Source organism: Coffea arabica, chromosome 2e, assembly GCF_036785885.1.
Source record: "Coffea arabica cultivar ET-39 chromosome 2e, Coffea Arabica ET-39 HiFi, whole genome shotgun sequence".
NCBI lineage: Eukaryota > Viridiplantae > Streptophyta > Magnoliopsida > Gentianales > Rubiaceae > Coffea > Coffea arabica.
The window spans coordinates 9,691,128-9,716,793 of NC_092313.1; the positions used below are offsets into that span (position 1 = coordinate 9,691,128).

The following is a 25,666-nucleotide window of genomic DNA, read 5'->3' on the forward strand; positions in this document are numbered from 1 at the left end:
CAACAAAATAATAGCTTATTATTGTTATACATAAAATAACATATTATTAACTTCCATTGTTGTAAAGCTACCAAAAAAACTATTGAACTCAACATATTTTAAAAAGTTAATAGACTTCCAACCACTCATAGAAAGATTGTATGTATTGTGTCAATATGTGTACCTCATTTAAATAGAAAAAAGTAAGAGGACAAAAACATTATATGCTTACAAAGAGATTATTGAGATATTCTAAGAGTATAAAGACTTAGATCGTATGGCCAAATTTAAAAAAAAAAAAAAAACCTCATTGAAACGTTTCAACAAGACAAGATAAATTTAAAAAGCTCAAATAATTTTTGAAATTTTATTTTTTTGAAGTCATGTGACAATTTTCATCCAATTAAGGGCATGACATATTTTCACTACTTTACATTTGACTGTTAGTCTGGCAATCTATAGATTTTATGTGCGAATGAATTGCTGCTAGATTATAATTATAAGGAGGTAATATGTAATTTTGCCTAATAAATGGGAAGTCAATCCCCAAGAGTTCGACTTTAAAGTCAACTTCAAAGCCATCAAACTCCATTTGAACTTAAATTTATAAAAAGAAAAAAGAAAAGAGCCAACACAAAAACTCCCCCTCTAAAACTCATATTAGTAGAGTCGAGTCGAGCGAAACTCGCAACCTTTGAGGTTAACTTGATTACCTAATTAGCTAAACTAGAATCTCGTTTCTCTAAACTAACAAGTCTAGACTAGTATTCAAACTTGACTCGTAAAGAAAATCTCGATTTCAAGTTCGAACTCGAGTTCAACTCCTTTAACACAAACGGATTGAACTCGAGTTCGAACAAGCTCAAACGAACTAGAAACCATAACAAAAAAATGCAAATCATCAAATTTTACTAATTTAATGAACCTACTAATTAAGTAAATTAGCACTAAATATAAGAAGGCATTTTTTTACTATTTGTATTTTAAACAATTATGTCAAGCTAAATGTACATAGTTATCAAACAAGTTAAACGAGTTTAAATGAACTCTTTGTGAGTCGAGTCAAGTTTGGCTTATTTATCGGTTGAGTCATGTTTGAGATTGACTCATTTAACTATTGAGTTAAACTTAAGCTTACACGAGTCGAGTCAAACCGAACTAATGAACAACTCAATTCATTTAACTGGTCTAATTGTGAGGTCTCTCATCCCTATCCTTGTTGCTACCCAAAAAAAGAAAAAGATCCTTGTCGCGGTTGGTATTCATTGTGTTTCTGGAATATGCGAATAAAAAATAAGCAAGATGTCTATGATGGTGCTACCTTATCTTTGCTTCTGTTTTCTGTTGTTTTCCTTTTCTAGTTGTGAACGTCTAGTTACAGGTACTACTATTATGCCATCAATATATAATCAATACATTCTCAAATTATTGTATCAACGACAATAAGAACGCATGATGATTATATTATTGGAAATAGTAATCGACAATAATAGCACAAATTTTTGACAATGAGGACACGTTATATTGGAAACCGCTATTGACATCTACTGAATAGCACAATTTTTTTTCTTTCTCAATTGCATGTTATTTGATTTTTAAAATGTTCACAAAATCAAATAGACAAGTATAGGTTTTGGAGCGTAAAAAATAATGAGCAATGCAAGATAAATAGGGGCAGGAAGATAGTTAAATTAAAGAGAAGAAACTATTCAAGAAATATATAGGTTTCTTCTAGTTGCTAATTGAGCAAATTTTTCTTCAATATGGTCAGCCATAAAACGATGTGCAGTATATTCTAAGAAAATATACTCTTTAAGTGTCGTTCAAAACTTTTTTGGGGGATCAATTAGCAAAGCTATACTTTTTAACCCATTGATGACAATATTATTATTTGAAATATCAAAATACTAAAATTCACATATAATAATGAACGGTTCGTCATCCTTTTTGTATAATATTTTTGTATAGATATTGAATAATGATAGCTTGATGAATTCCAATGGCCCTTTCAAAAGTTCCTCCCCCTCTTAGGTTAAGGGTTTCATACCCCTAATTAGGTATGTTTGTTTTTGTCATTAAAAAAAAAAAAGAAAAAAAATACTAAAGTAGATCTCTAGTCCTTTCTATCTTTAAATTTTTGTTGATTAAAAAGCTATAGAGACCTAATTAGGCAATACATGACGAGCTTGCAACTAATTTTAATTGTATGATATGCAAATACGAAAAGAAATTATTATTACTTAATTGTATACCAATAACATATTATCAAACTTTCATGATCGCTAAAATCTTTTTAATTATTAAATCCATATCATACTTGAAAAGATTAATGAACTTTAGACCGCATCTATAAAGCTTGTATTTTTTGTATTAACATGTGAACCATATTTATCAAAAACAAATGTGAAAACCAAAATCTTTAAAAAGAGATTATTAAGATACGAATTCTATATGTTTGGCTTACAACTAAGCTCACAAAAAACAAAAAGGAAAAGACAAATAACTTAGATAAAGATCAATACATAAAATCAGAAAACATTATATGTTGTAGCAAGTTATAATAAATTTAAAAAAAAATTAAAAACAATGGTCCTCATTTCACGAGTGGCTTGATAAACCAAACACCCTCATCAAACCAAGACACAAGATAACCTTATTTTTAATAATGAATGAATAACCATTTAAACATCTAGAGGTTCTTGACACGCATCCTACAGTTTTGCTGCAAGTAATCATTCTCATAGAGCAGGTCCATCACTGTTTGTTTCAAATTGTCATTTTCTTCCTTCAAAAGGGTGTGTGTAGCAATCAATCTCTCCCTAACCAAGTGAAACTCCGCGTTGTCTTTCTCCAACTTATCAAGGCTCCTAAAAAATTAAAATCAAGATAAAGCAATTTTCCCAAGACAATACATGAGAACTTGATTGAAAATCAAACTAAATGTATGTATATACATACACACATATATGTATATATATGTATATGTGTGTGTATATATTTGTGTGTCTGTATATGTGTATATATGTGTGTGTGTACATGTATATACACACATACACATAGCAAAGCTCGATTCTTCTTCTGTTTCTGGTATTCAAAAGATGATCAATTATATATGTGTGTGTAGATATGTGTGTATGTATGTGTGTGTGTATATATACACATATATAATTGGAAAAGAACCATGTTTGGATTGATATTTTTAGGACTGTTTGTAAGAAAATATACAGAACTATTTGATGTTTGTGAACTAAAAAAATAATTAGGAGATGTGTTCACGAAAAACATTTTTGACAGAAAATCACAATCCAAACAAGGCAGGCCTTGAAATTGAAAGTCGAAAATTGGTGATGAACGTTACACTTCAAAACCAAATAGTTTAAAAATAATCACAAAAGATTCTGCTATTAGATTAAGTGTTGACCTGTTTGAATGATTGAACATAGCAATGAGAAAAGAAAATTAGAAAGTAACTTAAGCACATAAATAAATTTAGATAAGAATATGAATTTTTACCTGCGATTTTGAAACCAAACCTTGATTTTTTCATCCTCAACGTCCTTAAGCGCTAGACAGTCATGCTTCATCTGTTGCCTTTGAGAAGCAGATGGATATGGACATTGAGCATACATTTCTTCCAGAGCTACAAGCTGCTTATCGGTGTAAGTTACGTTACCAGAACTCCCTGAATTTGCCATATCCTATTGAATAGACTTCTTGACACCACACATAAAGAAAGTTAGAACAAATAAGAACTCAAAAACTATTGTTAATAAATATATCATAAGTATTGTACAAATTATAATAAAGGGATAATTTCATAAACCTCCCCTGAGATTTCTAACAATTTTACTAAGCTCTCCCGAGATTAGGAAAATTACACACATCTCTCTTGATTTGATAGCTTTAGTAACAAAATCTTAAAATAATATTGACTTGGCCAATTTTTTAAATGAATACCCAAAAATACTCTTGTGTAATGAGTTTTAATTTACTTCCATGTATAATTACAATATTATCTAATATAATTATAAGGAAAATGTGCCGAATTTTTCATGTCCATACATATTATTTGATAAATAACTATAATAATAATTTTATCACTATGATAAGATACTTTTGATGATATTTTATTATGGATTTAGATTTATAAGATAGAAAATAAAATGTTGAAATAATTGATTCACAGTTTATGAAATTTTTGAATAGTGGGATTATCACAATTTAATACTAATTTTGGATAATTTTGTTTTGATTTATTGTTAATTTTAATACCAAAAAATAGAAAACAAAGATAAAAAGGAATAAGAATGAAAAAATAATTTTAAAATCATTCTAAGTATAAGTATACCAAATGAGGGAATTTCATTAAAATATTTAAGGACAGTGTTGTCATTTTAAATGACAATGAAGATATGTGTAATTTTTCAAATTTCAGGAGAGTTTAGTGAAATTGTCAGAAACCTTAGGAGAGGTTTCTAAAATGATCCCTATAATAAAACAGCTTTGTGAACTCCGTCCACCATTGGATAAGTGCAACGTGTAGGGTGTGGCCTTGTTCGTTAAAGATAAATTATTCTTTTGAACTATCAAAGATACGACAAAACCATTTATTGTTTGGCTCTGGTCTTTAACTTTTTGCGTGAGTTCATTACAAATGGTTTTAGTTTGAACGACCTCTTTTTTCTTTTTTCCTTTTCTTTTTTTAATTTTTGTTACGATGACATCCATATAACCTTATCTATAAGAGATTAGCAGGTATACAGATCAGACTAATAGGTATACAAATCAGATTAGATTAAATGGGTGCTCTGACACCTTTTTTGAAAATTTTTTATTGCAAGTGGGGTTCAAACTCCGATCTACAGTTCAAAGAGGAACTTAATTTCTTTTTGGTGACTACAGAAATAAAACTCGATGGTTTAGTTCGAACGTCCTTTGTAGAGGTGTATTTGATTGTAATCTGAACTAACCTAGTAAATTAGGTAAATTAAGAGAATACACTATTTTTTTGAGCCTTATTATTAATCTGAATGCCTTTCTCTCACTCTCTCTCCCACACATACACATATATAAATATAATTCAAATTTGAACCGAGACTGGTGGCTTTGAAATTGTGATCTTGTGTGTGTGTATATATATATATATATATAAAGTCATATTCTCATACTTATCTCTTCATTCTTATCTCTTTATTAGATGAGTCTTGAGCTCAAATCACCAAATCTCATAATTAAATACATAATTATATATAATATATATTTTATAATTATAAATTACTACAAATTTATATATAAATTATTAATATTTATGTCATAATATGTATAATCATAAATTATAGATATAATTATATATATTACATATATATAATTATACTCATGTACAAGGTGGATTTTAATTGAGTCTAAATCTAATATGGTCCAAACTCGACTCACATTTAGTTTAGACTTAAATTTAGGCCTAAACTTTATCCGGCTTAAATTAGAATTTAGACCCAACAAGCCTTTTTGGACTGAATGATCGGCAAATTTGTCCCTTCACTAAGATTTGTTCTGCAAGCTAATTTTGGCTCTGACTATATGACATCAGCCAAAGCCACAACTATTGTATTCATGATTTTGATGGTTCTCAACTTTTCATTAATGGTCTTAATTGTTGTGATGGTTCGTTAATATAATCATCATTAGTCATATAATATTAGTATAAGGATATTAAAATTGTGTGAAAAAAGGATTAAAATTTAAAACTAACAACGGGGAGGAAGATGATTATTCATACAATAATGATAATACCGATTTTTGACCCAAAAAAAATAAAAAAGCGCAGCAATTGAAATTGGATTATTACCTCTCTATGCAAAGTACCCTTTGTAGAGCCCACCCAACACCACGACCACACCCCGCCCCCCACCAAAAAAAAAAAAAAACTGTTTTTGACCATTGATAGCCTTCTTGACTTAGAAAGGACTAGAACAATTCTCTGTATCCTCCACGCTCCATCACTTTGCTGCATATCTTTTCATCATGAAAGCAACCGGTCATCCAAATTAGGGCTTGTACTCTATTATAACAAATAGTTAATTTTTTTTTTATAATCTTATCTTTTGAAATTCTTTCGATCAGAGAAAATGTCTGCTGGGCTTAATCGATCTTCCAGTACTCCTTCCAAGAATGCCCTTCCTCCTCAAGAACTCCTTGACGATCTCTGCAGGTTAGATAAAGCTAATCTTTTTCTTGAAAATTTGCTTATTTTAGTCTATATTGTCGGTGTGAACGCCAGCATTGGGTGTATATTTTCTGGGTTCTTGTAGAATTGCTGAAAAACTAAAAGTAGAAGAGGAAGATTTGCTATAGCCGTCACTCAAAATATATATGATTAACTGATGTAAGGGTGCGACTATTGGAAAAATCATGGAATTAAGGACAGGAAATTTGTAAATATTTCTGCAATTCTGGACCAAACAGGTTGTGCATAGCCTTTCTGCCCTTGGCTGGTTGGGTGCTATTAGCTCTACACCTGAAATGAGAGCATAAACTGTGTCTTTTTGTGGTTCTAGAAACATTGTTATATTATGCGAAGCTTACACAGAGCCACCGCGATAGTGTTAAAATTAGCTGAAGTCGAGGGCTTCTTTGGATTTAATTGTGACTTGGTCCTTGATCAATCGAGGTGCCTATAACTTTGATTATAGAAAGAAACTCTTTATTTTTTTTTGGTTTATCTTATTGTTTTTGTGAACAAGCATTAGTTAAAACAAAATTAAATGGCAACGTTGTGACTTTAGAAATGTGAAATCATGAAAAAGGGATTCGGGGTAATCAAGAATATGGTGCTGAAAGAGAACTTTAACATGGTTGTACAGAGCATAATGACCTATTACGTTCAAATATTGATGATATTTCTGAAGGCTGGTTGCATAAAAATCCTTCTAGTTTGAGTGTAATCAGCTTTGTGAGCATATCTGACATGATCTTTAATGATAGTTTGAACTTGTTCCTTTCCTGCTTGATTTTATTTTGCTTTCGAATGACATGCTTCTGATGAACTATTATTTGTTTCTACTAATTAATCATATTTCATTGCAGTCGGTTTGTTCTGAATGTGCCGAAAGAGGACCAACAGTCATTTGAGAGAATTTTATTTCTCGTAGAATATGCTCATTGGTTTTATGAGGACAATGCCATGGAAAAGAACCCTTCATTGAAGTCATTCACTTTAAAGGAGTTTACTTCATTAAGTATCCTTTTCTCTTTGACTTTTCTGGCTTCCTATTTTCTTAGTTTGCCTGATCTAACCACACTATTGAATTATTTTGATACTATCCTATGTTATATTTTACACATTAGAACATTTTTATTTTCCTTAATCTACTACAGTGTTTAACAGTTGTGATGTTTTAAAGCCATATGTTGCCCATATAGATGATATATTCAAGGACTTCACCTCGTACAAGGTTCGAGTTCCTGTAACTGGGGCTATTATCCTGGATGAATCTTTTGAAAGGGTGAGACTTTTGTATAACAAGCATTTTGATCCGTCTTTATTCCTAAATAGTGGAATATTTCTTCAAGGGAATTACTACTACACATTTTGTTGGTTTTAGAGTCTTCATTTTGAATTAGTATATGCATTCTTGTACAACTTATAATGATACTACATTTAAATTTGTTTCAAGCACTGGCAAAACCACAGTAAAGTTTGGGGGGTGGGCAAGATTAGTAGAGATGTGCATTTAAGAAGGTACCCTTGTATATTTTAAAAACTTTGGGGGAAGTTTAAAGTTCTTAAGGCGATGTTGAAGGATTTATAAGATTTGGGGGTCAAATTCTAATTTCTACTAGGATGTAGGTTGGAAACTTTAATAAAGGGCTATGAAACTATTTTTGAAATCTCCGGTGGGGGAGTGGGGGTGAAGGGGGAGTGGGGGTGAAGGGGGTGCTCCCCGCCTTTAGATCCAGCAGCAGTTTCAAGAGTTCAACACCTTTCAGATTGAATATGTTTGTTCTTCTTTGACCGTGAGATGAAGCCCAAAAACTATCAATCTGACTCTTCTGAAATATTGTATTGTGATTGTCCTTGTATTCAAAATAAATAAATTTCTGGAGTCAATAAGTTGTAATGCAGTTGCTGATTTGCAACTTGTGCTCAATTTCTTCTGTAGTTAATGAAAAATTGTTAGGCAAAACAGTATAAAATACCGTTGGTAGGCTGGACTCAACCCTCCTAACATGGGAGGAGACTTTTTTGTTTCAGGTTAAGAAAATAGGAGGGGATTTAGTGTGTAACTGTATCTAATTTATAGCGCCTAAGTGCCAAATTTAGAACCATTGACTTTGAAAAGCTTTCGACTTTTTCTTTATATTACAGAAAAGAAGGATGTGTATCAAATTAGATGCAACTTTTGGAATTGCTATTTAGAATAACAGAAAACAAAAAATAAAAAGAATTAAGCTTTTTCAGTGGACCCAAGAGGAAATTGTGTTTGAGAAGCAGGGTTGGAAAATTTTACATCTATTCATTTCATGGCCTTCTGATGTGCACTCTAATTCTCTTCTGAATAAAAGCTTGTGTGGTATGTTTTAAAATAATACCAGTAGGTAAGTCAAACATCTAATATCTCAAGGTCAGAGGTCTAGTTTGGATGACAAGTGCAGTACAGTAACATGTCATTAGACATCAATGAGGCATGAAGTTTGTTGTACAATTTTATTCGGTAGTGTTCATTTTTTATTTGGATGTTGCTTTTCTGTAATCATGAAGTTTGTTGTACAATTTTATTCGGTAGTGTTCACTTTTTATTTAGATGTTGCTTTTCTGGAATCACAGTGCTTACTAGTGAAGGGATGGAAAGGGACAAGCTGGAGTTTTCCGCGTGGGAAAAAGAATAAAGACGAGGAAGACCACACCTGTGCTATTAGAGAGGTACGCATGTTTTCTTCCTGATTTTTTTATAACTCTCTGAGTTTGTTCCTGTCCCAAGTTCTCTATTATCCAATTCCATAACAAGTATTATTTGGGCCATGTGGCTCAGATTTGTAAAGGGCAACTTCCCATGCCCCTCTATCATTATGTGTGAAAGAATCTCTATGTTTGAAGGTGAATTTTTATGAATCGCCGTTTCGGTATTTAGTCAAGCTTCTGGAACCTTAGGGATTTCTGTCATGAGTTGGGGTTTTTTTCTGTGATTCCTTGACATTCAAATTACTTGAATATCTTTAAACATAGTTTTCATTGTGCTGTACAGAGAGTTGTAACCTACAATAAATACTATGGAACCGTATTTATTATATTCAAAAACATATAACAGAGGCGTGTACTAATGAAAATAGGATCCTGATTCTTGATCCAGAAACCAGTTTAAAAGCTATGACCTAGGTGCACAAGGCTTGAGCTTAAGATTGAATTTGATTGTTTGATACTTTGGGCATATGGACTCGATTTGAACATTGTTTTCTTAGAATGGATTTGAGCATTTGCAGTGGACTCCAAAGTTTAACTTCCATTCAATCATGAATGAGTTCTTAAAAATCATCTTTTTATTTGGTCAAAATTTACTTTGTGTGGTGACTAATGTTCATTTGAGAAGTTTCCTAGATAAATGTTGATTATTTGGCATATTTGCTAACAAAGCTTTAAAGCCAAGTTCAAGGTCTCTAGTGAATTTCCTCGTTGTTTGAGTCAAGTGCTATTACTTGGGTGCTGACCAAGTAAAGTATACTATAAATAGATTGGTGCCATATGAAATGAAAATAAGTGAATTTCACACAAAAGGTGAGAAAATTTTTGCTGGGGTGAGAGGAAACTCAAGATTTGGGCTTGGCATGGATTCTTGTTTGTTATTCCTCTCATGATAATGAGAGTTCTGGTTGTGATCTTGGGCTATTCATGGTATGTTGTGCTGTTGGTGTTGTATCCTTGAGTTGTTTTCTTCTTTGTGTAGCGACTTAGAGCCTGAGTCTTAGTTTCATGAAGAGTTTTGAGGGTCATCTACACAATTAAGGCAGAGGCCGGTTTATGTTGAGTATTAATTTCGGTTTGAGCAGAGCTTGATTTCAATATTACCGTCTACCCATGAAAGGGGAGACTTATTAGGATCATTTTTAGTCTAGTATTGTCCCACATTGGTTTGGGAGGGATAGATAGTTTGCTTAATATATATGTAAGGACCCAAGATACATTGAGCTTTTAGGTGAAAGTTGGGTTCTAGCTTGTGCACTGGGTCTCTTTAGTGGGCTTCTCAAGTAATTTCTCCTTAATAAATTGCTATTAGAGCACAAATACTTGGGAATCAAAAGTATAAAAATTAATTGAAGGAAAAAATAGATCAAAATACAAGTGACACAAAATTTAACATGGTTTGGCTTAATGACCGTGCCTGCAGTGCAGGAGCATAGATGCCCTTTGTGATAAGAGGAAAATACATTTAACTATCTAACTTGTTTCCCAGGCCATGAACCCATGTAGCTTTTCTCTCGTGTACCAACAACTCTCTGGCACTCTCTTTTGGAACTCACTTGTGTTTGTTGTAAAATACCAACCCATCTATAATAGAATACATTACTCAGTTACTGGTCAAGTAATAAATTCTACCAAAATAACTATGAATTGTTCTAGAGATCTTGACCTTAGCTGTACTAACTTGATTAACAACAACTTAATGGAACCTCACTACCCACAGAAAGTAGATGTCAACTAAAGAAAGAATGAGCTAATTTCCTAAGAGCTGTTCAGTTCTTTTACTGGACATTGTGTTTATGCAGATATAGCTTCAGATTTGGGAAAAAGAAAGAAGCAAAGATCTCGTGTAAATGCAGTTGATTTCAGTATAAGTTGAATTTAGATAGACCAAACATTTCGGTGTTTCCCTCACTGATATATATTGCTATGTCATTGGATTGCTATGAAATGGAGTTATCCTTTGTCCTTCCTTGTGAACTGAATGTGCATTCTGATGTGTGTTGATAAATTTACTGAGGACCTGGAAAAAGGCCACTTTACTAGATTTTCTTTCTGTAGGACTTCTATCCCTTGTACTTGTGTACTTTTATGTACTTTTTTTTTTTTAATTAAGGAAAGTAAAAATCTTGGACCAGTTCCTTCATGGATTTTGGGTAGGTCAAGCCCCAAGCCAGGAATTTAACAGGAAAGCTATTTTAGAAGTTACCATTTGTCCTACAGGGAAGGGAATCCTATCATTGACTTCATGTAGGAATAATGTTTATGATAATGGCCATTTAGCAGAATAGAGAGATAAGAATATTATTTTCTGTCTGTGGGCCCATTGCTGTAGATAATATGCGTTCTCCAAGGTTATATGAAGCAGGGAAGCTTCTTGGTTATAATGATTGTTCTCAAGAAAAGTTTGTTTCTTTATTACTTTAGTACCATCACGTCTCCTGCTGATCTTCCTAACTTGTTTTGCTATCTTTGATGCAGGTCCTTGAGGAAACAGGTTTTGATGTCTCAGAACTTCTTAACAAAGATGACTATATTGAAATGATATTTGGTCAGCAAAGAGTACGGCTATATATAGTTGCTGGAGTAAAAGATGATACTGCTTTTGCCCCACTTACCAAAAAAGAGATTAGCGTATGTGGTTCTACTGTTAAGAGTCTTGAACCGATAATATTTTGAAAATTTGTTGATTTCATTTCTCCTTATGCATGGAATTTTACATGTGGACGTGAATACTCTTTCTTGTATAATGCAGATTTTATAAACTTCTGGCTTCTCATCTTGTTGCCTCTTCTCTCGTAACCGGAAAGAAGTAAAGGGATAGAAAAAAATTAGCACTTTCTTTTGTTACGGACCTTGTTTTATTGTAACTAGGGCCAAAAGTATTTTTCTTGCTCCATTTTCCGAGCACTCGACTTGTTGTAAGATTCAACTTCTTGGCATCCAAAAACAGTAAAAAAGATGAGTCCTTCTTGTCATACATTTACTTGTTGAGTTGTTTGGCTTTTAGTTGAATTTTTTAACAAATCAAATAGATATCTAAATCAGTTTTCCAATAAGAGAATGAAAGGCTAGTAGATAATGACTTGCCTCCTTTGTTATATTTGGCTGTTGGAAGTCTTTGTCTTGTTTGATTGCTATTTGCGAACTTCATCATCTGCTTTCAGACAAGTGAAATCTTTTATGCACTGGTATATTTATGGTGAAGCACGATCTAATTACTGGATTTCACATGGGAACTTGCTACACCCCCCAAACAGCAATGGTACATGTGTAGTTTTGTGTCAATAATTCTATCAAATTCTTAGGGATTTGTATTTGGAATTGTGTAAATTCTTCTCTTTCCTATGTTACTTTGCTACCTTCCATACAGCTTCTGTCTCTAGTGACACAAAAGGAATTTGCTTTACATTTGTAACTACACATATGTATAGAAGTTACATCTGCTACAAATATGTGAAAGTGCTGTAATTTAGAGCTAATTGGTTTCTATTTGGCTGTGATGAGATAATTATGTTCAATGTTACTCTGTATTTCTTCTTTTAGGAAATAGCATGGCAACGACTTGATGAACTTCAGCCAGCAAATGATGATGTTATATCCCGTGGCATCACTGGGTTGAAACTATATATGGTTGCTCCATTTTTAACGTAAGTATTTTGAGAATTTTGAATATTTTGTTATCCTCATGTTCGTTTCCATACATATGAAATACTTTCTTTCAGATCTCTGAAAGCATGGATATCAGCAAATCAGCCTCCAGTACCACCCAGATCCGACAGGCCCTTGAAAGGTTTGCCCTCTTTCTTTTCATACACATGAGCAGACACTCTCCCTTACATGTGCATGTGTATGCAATATATATATATATATATATATATATATATATATGCGTATATGTGTGTTTGTGCGCCTGCTTTGTGTCGTGCTGTGTTTGTGTTTATTATGTATAGATAAACTTAAATGTTGCACTATCTTCAAAAAAAAAAAAACTTAAATGTTGCACTTGCAGATAATCAAATATTGAGATTGGTTATTTTAGAATCCAATTTTAATAGGAGAAACAACCTTCGCCTGTTGGGGCCGCATGGTATTAGTCATGAATAGAACTTTGTTGAAAGATGATGGTTAAAAGAAGTTGTCTTTGTTGTCACAGATAGAAGTTTTTGGTTATTTTCACATCCAGGAGGAAAATTGGGAAATTGTATTATATTTATTACGTGAGAGGTCAAAATATAGTTGCAATGATGTCATGCTCACTTCTTTTACTTATTCCATATGGAAGGCATCAGCGTGTGGAAGGCAAAGAACAGTTCTACAGGGAGCAGCTCTGCGGTCACTGAGAATCAAGTTAACAAGTCAACATTGGATCCACGTCCCCCTGATACAGGTCCTGGCAGGAGCTTCAAAAACTTTCGATTTGACACAGCTAAGATATTGCACGCGGTGGAAGCTGCGTTCACTACGTAATTGGCCAATTCCCTGCATCCTGTTGTTTCTGTGCATATAGTCTGGTAATATTGGCCTCCGCAACGTTAGTTTCATTCGCCATAACATCCTACTCTAGCTTCTGCATATTTTGCATGGGCAGATTCGTAGTTGCTACATGTACAAAGTAGATTCTTGTACATATCCCTTGACGGGTTCTAGACTATTTCCTTATTTTTCCCCTTGTAGGACACTAGAAATACTAGGCCCATTGGAGAGAATGAAACAGTTGGTAGCTTTCTCGATTTCTTGTATCCGTTCATTCAGGGTTATAATAGTAGTGAACTGCCATAACTTTTTTGGATAAAAGGGGGCTGCCCATGTTTGCGCTTTTGGTCAAGAGTAAGAGAGAAGTAGAAATTAACTATGGACCACAAAAAAAAACTCTCTTCCAAAGCTCTATTACTAGTCCGACTGATCTACTGAATGTGCTAGACTTAGTGGTGACTTAATAAGACTCGAACTGTCAAAGGCAATTTGATTTGGTGAGTCAAAAGTTATGGAAATAAAAACAGATACGCATGATATTCGATTATAAAAATTGGAAAATAAAATACAGAAGATATGAGATTAAAAAAAATTAAAGTTTTATCTAAACATTGGAAAATTTTTAGGAAGATGACTAGTTAAATATAAAAATAAATTCTGAGGAGTGCATTTCAAAAAAACTACTCCCTCTAACCCACAAGTTAAAAGTCATTTTTTTTGGAAATTCAACTTTTTATGAAGACATGTAATCATTATGTCTACATAAGGTGGTATTGCATGAATTAACATGTGTAATCTTTAAATTGACAACATCTACTTGGTAAATGGGTATTGGGATTTTATAAAAAGTAACTTTTTAAAATGGTAAAATTGAAAAGCAACTGATATTTTGTGTTGACTTTGAAATAGAGAAGGGAGACTTTTATTTTGAAACATAAAAAATAAAAAAAAAAGTGAAAACATGATACAAATAATGAAACAGTGGGAATAATTCGTATCCAACTAAACGGACCCTAAGCTAATGAAAAATGTGGATGCGAAGTATCTTTTAACCAAGTCATTCTGATCGTAATTCCTAAACTAATAGTACTTCATTCTAAATTTCTACCCTTTTATTATTATTATTATTATTTGATGATTCTCATAAGATAACAATTGCAAATAATTACTATCTTACTTCCTCAGCTAAAAAAATCTGCCATCACCGTTTCAGAATCTAGTAAATTGTGAACATGTACCAGAACTAACCTAATTAGACCGATTGATGCATCATAGGTTCGTTCAAGGTCGCTTATTGAATTTCAACTTCCGAACGAACAAGAGGAGAATTCCTGAATAGTAAATGCTATCAATATGGCATGTCAAAATTTTTGAGTCGTCTACCATCTGATAAGTTGATAAGCTTACTAAAACAAACACGAATACCTGACAAGATGCGCTTTAGTATTAAATCTGCTGAACGCCAAAGGTTGCAGAGAAAAGTCTCCCCGGTGATTACATCGATGACCGATGGTGACACCTGATGAAAGGAGAACTTGGCATTCCAGTTTTTCGTTGGTTAGCATCACATCCTATAATTTATGTCCTTTGTCTTGTCTGTATGAAATATAAAGCACCGGCTATAGCCCCGGTGATTACATCAATGGCGGAAGGCGATACCTGTTGAACGGAGAATTTGGCATTCCAATTTTTCGTTGGTTAGCATCACATCCTGTTAGAGGGTATCTGAGTTCAATTCCAGTGTTGCCAGTGATGCCCAGCTATCTTCAGGTTATGTCCAAAAGACCAAACAAGTGACTAATTTAAGGATCCATGATATCAAACTGCTCAAATACTTTAATAAAGATTATCCAAAACAGCACTTAGTAATTAACGCAAACCACTGCTATTCCTACACGGGAGGAAAAATAAAACACTAGAAACTGAAATCTACTTGAAAAACTTATAGAATTCCACCCAGTACAAACACTACGGTTCTGCATGACTTCTGGCTGACTTTAAAGCTATTTCAAAGCCCCCAGTCCCCATTAATCTCCAGCAGAGCTTTCTGGTTTCTGCATTCCAGGTCCCGTCTAAGGTGTTGAGCAGGCTGGAGAACCAACAGATACCTTTAGAACTGGCAACTCAACTCGAACTGGCAAAACTTCAGAACTTGGTTTGATGCTAGAGCCTGACGGCACCTCAACAGGAATTGCTGGAGCTTTAGAAAGCATTGGCTCCTGAACTACACCGGAAATTGCCTTGGCACTTATCGGGTTCTCTATCTGAGTTTGGGGAACTTTAGAACCTAATGGCTCCTCAAATTTAATAACTGGAGGTTTGGGAAATGGTGGCTCCTCCTGAATGGCTGAATCTAACAAGGATAACTGCTCCAGCCGAACAGGTGGAGCAGAGTAACTGGGAATTGCCTGCCTTAGGCAAACAGGCGGAGCCATACCTGATGTTGGAGGCCTCATCAGCCGAGGAGATTGAGAAGGTGGGGGAATTGGTGGCGAAGAGTAAACAGGAATTGCATTGCGAATAGTTACTGGTGGTGCAATTCTCTGGTGAGGGCTAAAATGACGGATGGGAATGTAGGGTGCTGCTCCAGCTGCAGGGAACTTTTGACACCTGTACCAATGGCTCTCTGTGGGTAGTGAGAGATTATTATTAACAGCAGGACTTGATGGCTGGCCTTGAGTTGTCTTAGGACAGATCACCATCTCATTTACGATCCCCATAGGGGATCTGCTTTGAGGAGATATTTTCGAGCTTATTGAACTGGAGTTTGCAGCTGCCATGACAGCTCTATTGCGGGCTGGTCTTGGACATATAAAGGGAAGGATTTTGGATGATGTAGCTGGAGGCTGCATTGAAGTTGGAGGTTTCGTGTTCTGTGTTGGAAATCTAATTGGAAATGTTTCTTTTGCCAACCTTGCCTTAAAAAGGTACTTCTGCAAGGCCCGTGCTACAGTTACATGCTCCTGCTCGTCATTCTTCGCCTTTTCTGAAGTTGAAATCTCAGACTGCTGCACCACTGGACAGATATAGGAAAGGCATGTCAAGCAGACTTTACAGGCATCTAAAAGTACAGTACAGAAAGTCAAATATAAATATACAGAAGTGCAGAAATTTGACAATATGATCTGAATTGTAGCAGTTTTTGGGATGGTCAGTCAACTGAAACAAACATCCAAGGGTCAAGGCTGCTGGAAACCAAGTCAAAGGAACTACGGAGCTGCATACCTGAAATAGCAACCACCTCACAAATTTTGCACTTTCTTTTAAAAGTGCCTCGGTGAATAGCAGGTCCACTAGTTCGATTGCAATAATTAACCAGATAATAAAGGCAGATAAAAAGAAAGAGCAACATTCACAGAAGACAATCTTATGGTCACATATTACTTGGGATAAATTGCAGAGACAATTTATTGCCGTGTAATTTGGAGTTCTAACCAGAACCATATTCTCCTATTAAAAATTGTAGTGATGCCACTTATAAACCTAGTGAAAATTCAAATAAGACCAAAAATAAAGATTCCAATGTATGACAATGTCACTATACTGCCATCACAAAGCACACCCTGTAGTTCTATGTATTAGCCTATTAGGCTCACTCCAGGAATCCACACACAAAAAAAATAAATAAATGGAATGCTTGTGATACATTTTGGTGTAGCATTGCCAAAATAAAGCTCTCACTTCCAAGCAAAAAACAAAAGATAACAATTCATATTTTTGTGATCTGCTGTAGTTAATGCCCAAATTCTCAAGTTTTAAGAGATAAAAACTGCCAGAATGCCAAGAAGACAAAGCAATATATTTTCCAGAGCCTTTGGCAGTCTACAGGGCATCCTGTTCTAATACTGTTAAGTTTTGTCAGAGTTGTGTATCAATCACAATGCTCTTGCAGCATATAAGATAGGAATTAGAGGGTTTGCCTTATTTCTGGGATCGCTTTAGTTTTGGTCTTTCCAAGTTTCCTTCCCTTCCCCCCTTTACCAAATAAAACCCAGATAAAAAGGTCAGGTGGCTGTTAATTAACATTCAAATTGTATAAAATCACACTGGATACAATATCTCATAAGACACATTGTTCTCCTCTACTTGTATGTTACGTGCAAATTCTAACAACTTCTGCATAACACTAAAGCAGGGAATTGCAGTGTAATATCTGTAGATCCTAAAGTCCAGCCAATTCACTCTTTATCCTCTAAACAGTAAAAGAATTAAAAACAATTCCAAACAAATTAAATCTTAACAGCAATTATCAACATGGATTTAGCTGGCTCACTTAATTTCAGAGATGTCCAAGCTGCCATGGCTGCATTCTTTTCAGCTTGCTTCTTATTCTTAGCCGGTTCACCAGTAAATATTATTCCTGCCAACTCTACAGTGCATGTAAATACAGGTAGGTGTCCCAGGCCTGATCTAAAAGTTTCGTAAACTGGCAATGATGCTCCTACTCTTTGAGAAACCTCCTGCAAGAGATTCTTATATACACCTGTCTCATCCTGCAAGTTACAAATTGTAGCACACTTAATCAAATATCAACTTATACAATTCGAAATCCCACTTGCAAAAGTAAAATCTGATGCAGTTGGAAGCACGTAAAAGAAGCCTTATTAGTATAAACTGTATAGCACATCAAGTAAGATATCGTGTATTATTGTTTCATAATAAGAGCCATAACTATCTATGACAAGTACTGACTGTGGTAACTGATAGATACATCGAAAAAGATCTTCATAATTCAGTAGCAAATGGTCAGGCAGAAAAATTTCAGAAGCAAGGAGTTCTAGGTTGCACGGCAAAAGCACATTCATTTGTTGGAATCCAACAAATTTGTTTACAGAATGAGATGAAAAAGACAAAATGACAACAAACTCAATTGCATTATACATAAAACTTAGTCACGCTTATATGCTAGGAATCTAGGGTTTTATCGCTATAGTCTCAAAATTCAATTCTCACTTGTGATTTTATAAAGTTCCAATTGCTCTAGTGAAGCAATACATGAACAAAGAAACCTCTAGAAAGTAAAGACAGGAAAGATTAACCATCATAGATTGAGCATCTTTGTCCCCAGCTTCCAGTTAACCCAGTAATCTATATATAAGACAAGAACCCAGGACTCTTTCTGTCTACATCTCTCACAACTTAACAAGATGTAAACCGCCAGTAGAAGTGAGCAACGGAAAACATAAGGTGACTTTTGTTTTCAATTTTATATTCCTAAGGAGCTCAATTCATCAATAGCTCTTTTCCAACCATAACTGCTAATGTTGTAAAGCATGGCAGGAATGAAAATAAATTATGCACAAATAGAGTAAGTTGCATAAGATTGTCCAATTTCTAAATCCAGGATCTCCCCTAACCTGCCCTTAGTGGCATTAGCAGAACCACTTGACGTTCGACACTTCCTCCCCCTCTCCTGCTCCTCCTTCCAAGTTTTCTTCATCCTATTAAAAGCATTATTCCATTTATGGTTTTTTAATTCAATCACTTTATCAAAACCACTCAATTTGAAAACATCAATATCATCCCCCACTATGATGAACAACATGGACTCAATCTTAACATGCAAAACAAGTAGCTGATTTGATAATTGTTCAACTAGTTCTAGCCGTCTGATCCTTCTATGTCTCAAACCAGAACTATACTTGTCATTTTTTTTTTGGGGGGGGGGGGGGGGGGGGGGGGGGTTGGCGTTTCAAGTGGGGTTATTTATTATCAGCTTCAGGCATTTTAAATTATTACTAATTAAAACCAAGGGTTTTGGCACATGAATCTGTATCATATGTTTAGCACAGTAACTTACATATGAAAGGTTAACAATATTGCCCACCTAACCATAGGGAACTAGCACCACCCCTCTTTAGGGGCATGAAGAGGCAGAGAATATCGGCAGGTAGACATAAATTTGGAGTAGTCACCCGACAGCTTACTTTCATTATGATCATATTGGAAAATGAAATATTCAGTGTATATGCAAATATGAGGGAGAAAATAGGCAAACAAAATTTGTCGCACAATCGTATGTGTATAATTGAAGAGCTAGGGTGGCAAATGCACTCTCCAAAGCCTTGTCCAAGGCATCAAACTTCTGTATTTTGGAGCTTAGAAATAAAGAACGATACAAATATCAAAAGTAGAAAAACAGAAAAAGACATTGTCACTGGTATGAGTCAGAAATCCCGAGAGCCATGGTAAAAAGGACTTCTGGAGACTCACCAAAATCCTAGCAGCCAGTGAGCTGAAGGGTTCACTGCTAGCAAAGGCTTTCAGAGCAACCTCAGCAGCAGAATGCTCAGCCTGGCGAAGTGTGGAGCAAAAGTTGGGGCTCTCAAAATTTTCACCATTAAAGTTAACTATGGCCTTAAAGCGAGGAGCGTGATCTGGACCTTCTCTTACAAAACTATATGAGGGGAAGTTGAAGCAGCTCTTTTGAGCAAGCACATGTAGTCGATTCTTATACATCTCTATGCAACCAAGAGAAACTTCAAGACGAAACAAGAGGTTTAGCTAGTGACTGGAACAGTGAGCTCAAATAACTAAGGCCAGAGATTTATGGTTCATGTTACACATACAAGGCCTTTATATAGAGAAAGGCAGTACTAGACGTTGGATAGAGGAGCGTAGGAAAATAAAAGCTTACCAAGAACAGAGATTGTGAGGCAAAGCACAGCGCTTAGTTGTTTGCATTTGTTTTGGATTGGAAAAGGCAGGACCTCGTGACAAAATGTTGGTGTGGCTGGCTGTAAATTTTAAATAGTGGCTGAGTATGACGGTGTTTTAATTCGACTATTAAGTCTGCAGATATCCTTAGTGGAGAGTGAGCAGGATATTGCGTTTTCAGAAGTATTTTAAATCTGAAAACATGCAGGAAAGGAAATTTCCTTTCAACATTAATTCCTCCGAATAAGTAGAAAATAACTGAGTAAGTACATAAATGGTAGTTGAGATTTATCCCTTTCCACTACTTAGAGAAACAATAAATTAACAAGATTTGCAATATTAATAACAGGTACATAGCACAGGATAAGACCGTAGTGGGCCTATCGGCAATCTGATCTTAGTTGTACTACTGATAATACAGCAAATGTGTTCTAATGCTTTTTTCACCCCCTTGATATTTTGGTACTCCTAGATGTTAATTACCCATCATATTTCTGCTTTTCTGAATTGCTTCATGAGGCATATTTTGGATATTCATGTTTGATTTCTTGTACATGCACGTTTGTGCTTGTGTTTGTATGTGTATATCAGAGAGAGAGAGGGGACGGGGTAACAGAAATTGTCACCTATGATTCGCTATGCGGATGAAAAAACTAACATTTTCTCCCATTTTAAGACATTTCATAGAAAAGTGAAAAGAACTCCGACTCTTTTAAGGACATGGCTATGGATAAACCTATTTGGAGGCAAACAATTTGTAAATCTTGTTCATGTTTCTTCATGTGTTACAAGAAAAAATCCAAAATTTTCATTAATATGAAAAGTTTGAAAAGTCATTTTGAATCCTATAGCAACTTAAAAATCTCATTTTGTAATATAGAAACAATTTCAAGGAAAACATACAACAAAATTTCAAGGTGAACATATGATAGAATACAGTTATTTATCTTCCACTAGTGTGCAGTATCTTAAAATTTAGCACTGTTCACATCTTTTTTGGCATACTCTAGAATAAAAAAGAAAAGTGTCAAAGAAGTAACATACAGTCATTTATCCAGATGCCCTGATCCTAAGTTCTTATCTTCCTCAAAAAGACAAAGGCAGATTATTTACTCTCATAACAATTCTAATTTCAATCCAATTTACAAGAACCAAACTGAATCTTAACAAAGATATAACACAGTCAATTATCTATCCTCATCCTAAATTCTTATCTTCCAGAAGTAAGAGAAAAATCATTACTTTCTTAACAAATCTAATTGAGCTTTGAATCAAAGCAATACTCATTTCAAAATAATACTAGAATCTAAAGTTTACACGCTATCCTGCTTTACTCAATCTCCATTTCTACTCATGTTTGAAGAATTCCCCTGCATAACATTTTAGCAAAAACGCACCAATTGAAATTTTCTTTATAAGTTCCAGATAATCGAAATTTGAAAGCCCTTCCCTAAGTTGTTACATTATTTTTGAGCGCTAAGTTGTTAAATTGATATACCTAAAATTTAGCTTTCGGAAAATTGACGCTATCCTATGGTAAATTTAGCTTTGAGAAATGACTATCCACCAAGCTATGAACGACTGTCTATATGAAGGAGCACTCAAACAGATGCAGCCATCAAGTGCATTTACTTGAGATACCAGTGCAAACACTTCAGATTTAAGTGGAAATGAATTACCAGTTACAAATGGCTGTCTCTGTTGTTTCTGTTAGGTCTCTAGATCGCCCATAAACAAAATCTCTTACAGTTTCTTATGTGCTTCCTTATTTGGAGAGTGTGGTTTCATATGTGTACCTAATTTTTCCTACTGGGGCAGGATATGCCCAAATAAGCACATAGAAGGAGAGCTTTAAAATTCTGGACTGCTTCAGTTCCAATGTTCTGCATGAAATTTTCAAGTTTGATCTAGAAGATCCTTGAAATCCAAATCTCAAAAAGTCCGAAGAATAGATTTGCCAATGTCTACATTCAAGAACAAGAAATCAGGCTTTTCAATGAATGTCAAAAATCAACAAAACTATACACCAAAAGGCCATTGAGCTGAAGCATCGTCAACCCTTTCTTAAGCCGAAAACCTCGTACATCCGAGCTGAGGCATTTGTGGCAGAATAATTTTACACCATACAATGAGGAGAATATTGTGGAATGATTTGACAAGAAGTTTCAATAGCATCAAATCGATATCTCCATGCAAAGAAGAATCCAAAAACACTTTGACTAAAAGACTGAAGTCATTTGTCCCTGCATTCATGTGTCTTCAACTATTTGAAAAGAAAATTTTCGTGCAATGGAATTTACATATTGCATCTGTTATTATCACACTTGGCCATAACAGTTTTACATTTTCACTTAAAAGGCAACGTCTTCAAAGATTTTGACTTCATCCATCAAGTCCACTCAAGCTACAGATGAAACTGTATATACTTTGATAAATACTCAACAAAAATTTCAATTCAGGCCAAAAAGAATGATACAATGATATAGGCTGCATAACAATCTTCTTCTGAGATTCATTCCAATAATTCTGTATTGGATATAAGTAATATGTTCCATTTTTTTTTAAACGATAATAACCTACATCCATGTTAAAGAATTTTTTTATTCCGAAATGTTAATTTTGTCACTTAAGTGTCACACACCAAAGATTTTTTACTTTTCACTCAACGAAGCCACAGAAATAAAAAGGCATCTTCTAAAGTATTCTACTTAATTGACATTGGTTTCGGCTCCTCCATGTCTTTTTTCCTGATATACTGGGAAATCTTGAAAAGAAACAATCAGAATATCCAATGACAGCCAATCACGAGGTCGTCTCAATTCTAAAATGTGCAGACAGATACAACAATAAAGCATAGGAAAATGACACTAGTTAAATCTCCGAGTGCGTCTTAGTAAGTCTTGGCATTCCCGATACCCCAAATTATATTGACTGTCATTGACAAGCCACGTCGCAAAGAAGAAAAAAAGAATAGGCCTGGACAGATTCTCAATGTGGATTTACCATTGAGCTAATAGCCCATTGTGCGAGCCTCCCATAGGGGCCCACTATGCTCAAAGCCAGAGAAACCGAATCCCTCTCTTTCCCTTTTTGGCCCCCATGTTGCCACGCCGGGGGGCGGGGGGGTGGGGCACAGGGACGTATGTATCTACTTGCTAACTGTTACAAAAGAAACCTACTAGGAAGTAGACATGGTTAGTTATGCCCAAATTATGCAACTTTTTACATAGCTTGACTCCAGCCTGAGTCTCTGAGATAGTTATTTGAACGATATCCACCGGACACTAATGAACACCATTTTTGGCACCCAAAATAATTTTGAGCTTGTAAAGGAGGTACATTAACAGATATATTCATAAATCTCAAATTATAAATTCTGAAAATTGAGTAAGGGGAGAAGTTTCACCTCCACTATCTGATTAATTTAAAAGGAAAATGAGTGAAGTTACCAATTTCTCTGATAGATACCCCCTATAATGCACACTAAGAAGAAACCTAAGGATAGCAATGCTTAATAGTCAACATAATAAGTAGGGTTAAAGTTGGATACACCTAGCCAACTTCTAGCTCCTTTACTAACAGATGGCTCATGCAAGTGTCAACTGTAAGAAATGCAAGTCACACAAGCCTCATGCGCACAATACATACTCTAGGGTATGTGAACCTCCGCAGCTAGACATTTCAAAACATATAGGCACCTAGAAGCAAAAACAATCATCTGTGATAGCAAATACTCTATAGCACCCGTCAGCAGACTGGGCAAAAATACATAAAGCCTCGAATACGGAAAAAAAGAAAAAGAAGAAAGAATGAAAGCCACAGCATTTTCTCATGTAAGTACGGTTTCACAACAAATTGCCATGAACATCCACAATGCACACAGTGACTAAAAATCACCAATTTCACTCTCCCCATTTTCATTTCCGCTCTAATATTGCAAACTGAAAAACGCACTAGCACAAAGTCACCATAGCAACAAACATTTCAGCATCAGAAGCAGACGGAAGAAATTCATCCAAACAAAAACAAAGGAAAAAAAATCCAAAACCCTAGCTAACGGCTGAGCTGGAAAAAAACTCACCAGAATTCTGGCGGCTAAGGAGTTGGAAGGTCCACGGCCAGCAAGCGCGTTAAGAGCCATCTCCGCGGCGGAGTGCTCCGCCTGACGAAGCGTGGAGCAGTAGTGTGGACTCTCAAACGTCTCGCCATTAAAGTTAACGGTAGCCTTGAAACGCGGCGCGTGATCCGGACCTTCTCTTATACACGTATAAGACGGTAAATTGAAGCAGCTCCTCTGCGCCAGCTCTTGCAGCTGGTTCTTATACATTTTCTATCCCAAAATTTAACTTAAATTAACCAAAAATGAAACTATAATCTTCTCCTCCTCTTTTCTGGAAGATTTCTAGAGTTTGCTCAGATCATCCATGATGAAATGAGATCGAAAGAGCTTGGAGTTAGGTTTCCACATAATGTGTGTGTGAGTGTGTGAAAAGTAGCAAAAACGAAGTGAAAGAGTGAGTTGAGGACTCAGCGAGCTGAGGAGAACTCACTCGGGGAGGAGCAGCAAGTCCCGAAGGAGAGAGGGCTCAATTTGACCTCTCTTTCGCTGGTGAACTTTAAAAATGACGAAAGTCCGGAGAAAAGTGCAGCGCTTCTCTTTGTCGGTATTATTTAATATTAATCTCGAACTCGGGATGGGATACCATGCGGCAGTATGGGTGATGGAGAGGTTCATTCTGCCGTGGATCGATCAGTCCGAGTTGATGGAACCGGACTTGTAGGTTGATTTGAGGGGATTTAGAGGTCAATCGTGGGGAGTAATGCAGGAGATAGTAGCTGAAGGGGTAGTTTGAGTTTAATAAAGAGATGCGGTTTTACTGGGGGAGGGTATTTAATAAAGTGACCGGTAATGACTAATTACTGCTGTAAATGCGTCGGAAGTAGGGCTTTGGATCTTCTGTTCTCAAATTAGTCTCTATCCCCTCTGTCCCTTCTTTATACAGCTACCACGTGTTTCTAACTTCTTAATAAGGCAAACTCAAACAACTCAATAATAATTAATTGACAAGTTTACTCAAAACCAATTAAAATAGATAACTCAAAAAAAAAAATTTATTTTAACAAAAAAGAGTCTTGTTGGTAGGGATGTAATCGAGCCAAATCAAGCTCGAGTATTGCTATACTCGAGCTCGACTCGACTCATATATATCTAGGCTCGAACTCGACCTAGTACAAAAAATCGATACTCGAAACTTGACTGGAGGAACTCGCTTTAAACTCGAAACTCGACTCGATAAGGCTTGACCTTTAGTCAAGCCTTATCAAGTCGAGGCTAATCAAACTTTTTGACTCGACTCGACCAATTATGTTATTATTTTTTTGCCATTATGAAATTTTATTATAAAGAATAATTTATTATAAATTCCGTAAAACTTATACCCATAATGGTCATTTTATAATTATAATACATATATATTATTTAAATTATAAATATATTATTTAAATACCCCCGACTCGACGAGTAGCTCGACAAGTACCGAGCCTCAAAATATTGGCTCGAAACTCGACTCGAATGACAATCGAGTAGCTCGAAACTCGACT

General features: G+C 35.1%; 3 protein-coding genes across 3 annotated transcripts; 1 reads left to right on the plus strand and 2 right to left on the minus strand.

The window, feature by feature from the left end:
• Window positions 1-2,576: 2,576 nt before the first annotated feature.
• LOC113723760 (homeobox-leucine zipper protein HOX9) lies at window positions 2,577-3,689 on the minus strand. The gene is made up of 2 exons (XM_027246740.2): window positions 3,493-3,689; window positions 2,577-2,846 (listed from the first exon to the last, which is right to left on the minus strand). Exons 1-2 carry the CDS (start codon window positions 3,672-3,674, stop codon window positions 2,669-2,671), a joined length of 360 nt encoding a protein of 119 aa, XP_027102541.1. The 5' UTR covers window positions 3,675-3,689; the 3' UTR covers window positions 2,577-2,668.
• A 2,226-nt stretch (window positions 3,690-5,915) lies between these two features.
• On the plus strand, window positions 5,916-13,729 carry LOC113725814 (mRNA-decapping enzyme subunit 2). The gene is made up of 8 exons (XM_027249190.2): window positions 5,916-6,187; window positions 7,063-7,214; window positions 7,354-7,481; window positions 8,804-8,899; window positions 11,414-11,566; window positions 12,479-12,582; window positions 12,658-12,725; window positions 13,218-13,729. Exons 1-8 carry the CDS (start codon window positions 6,105-6,107, stop codon window positions 13,400-13,402), a joined length of 969 nt encoding a protein of 322 aa, XP_027104991.1. The 5' UTR covers window positions 5,916-6,104; the 3' UTR covers window positions 13,403-13,729.
• Window positions 13,730-15,221: 1,492 nt separating this feature from the next.
• Window positions 15,222-24,810, minus strand: LOC113730801 (double-stranded RNA-binding protein 2-like). The gene is made up of 3 exons (XM_072078809.1): window positions 24,147-24,810; window positions 17,682-17,901; window positions 15,222-16,424 (listed from the first exon to the last, which is right to left on the minus strand). Exons 1-3 carry the CDS (start codon window positions 24,390-24,392, stop codon window positions 15,481-15,483), a joined length of 1,410 nt encoding a protein of 469 aa, XP_071934910.1. The 5' UTR covers window positions 24,393-24,810; the 3' UTR covers window positions 15,222-15,480.
• Between the last annotated feature and the right edge of the window lie 856 nt (window positions 24,811-25,666).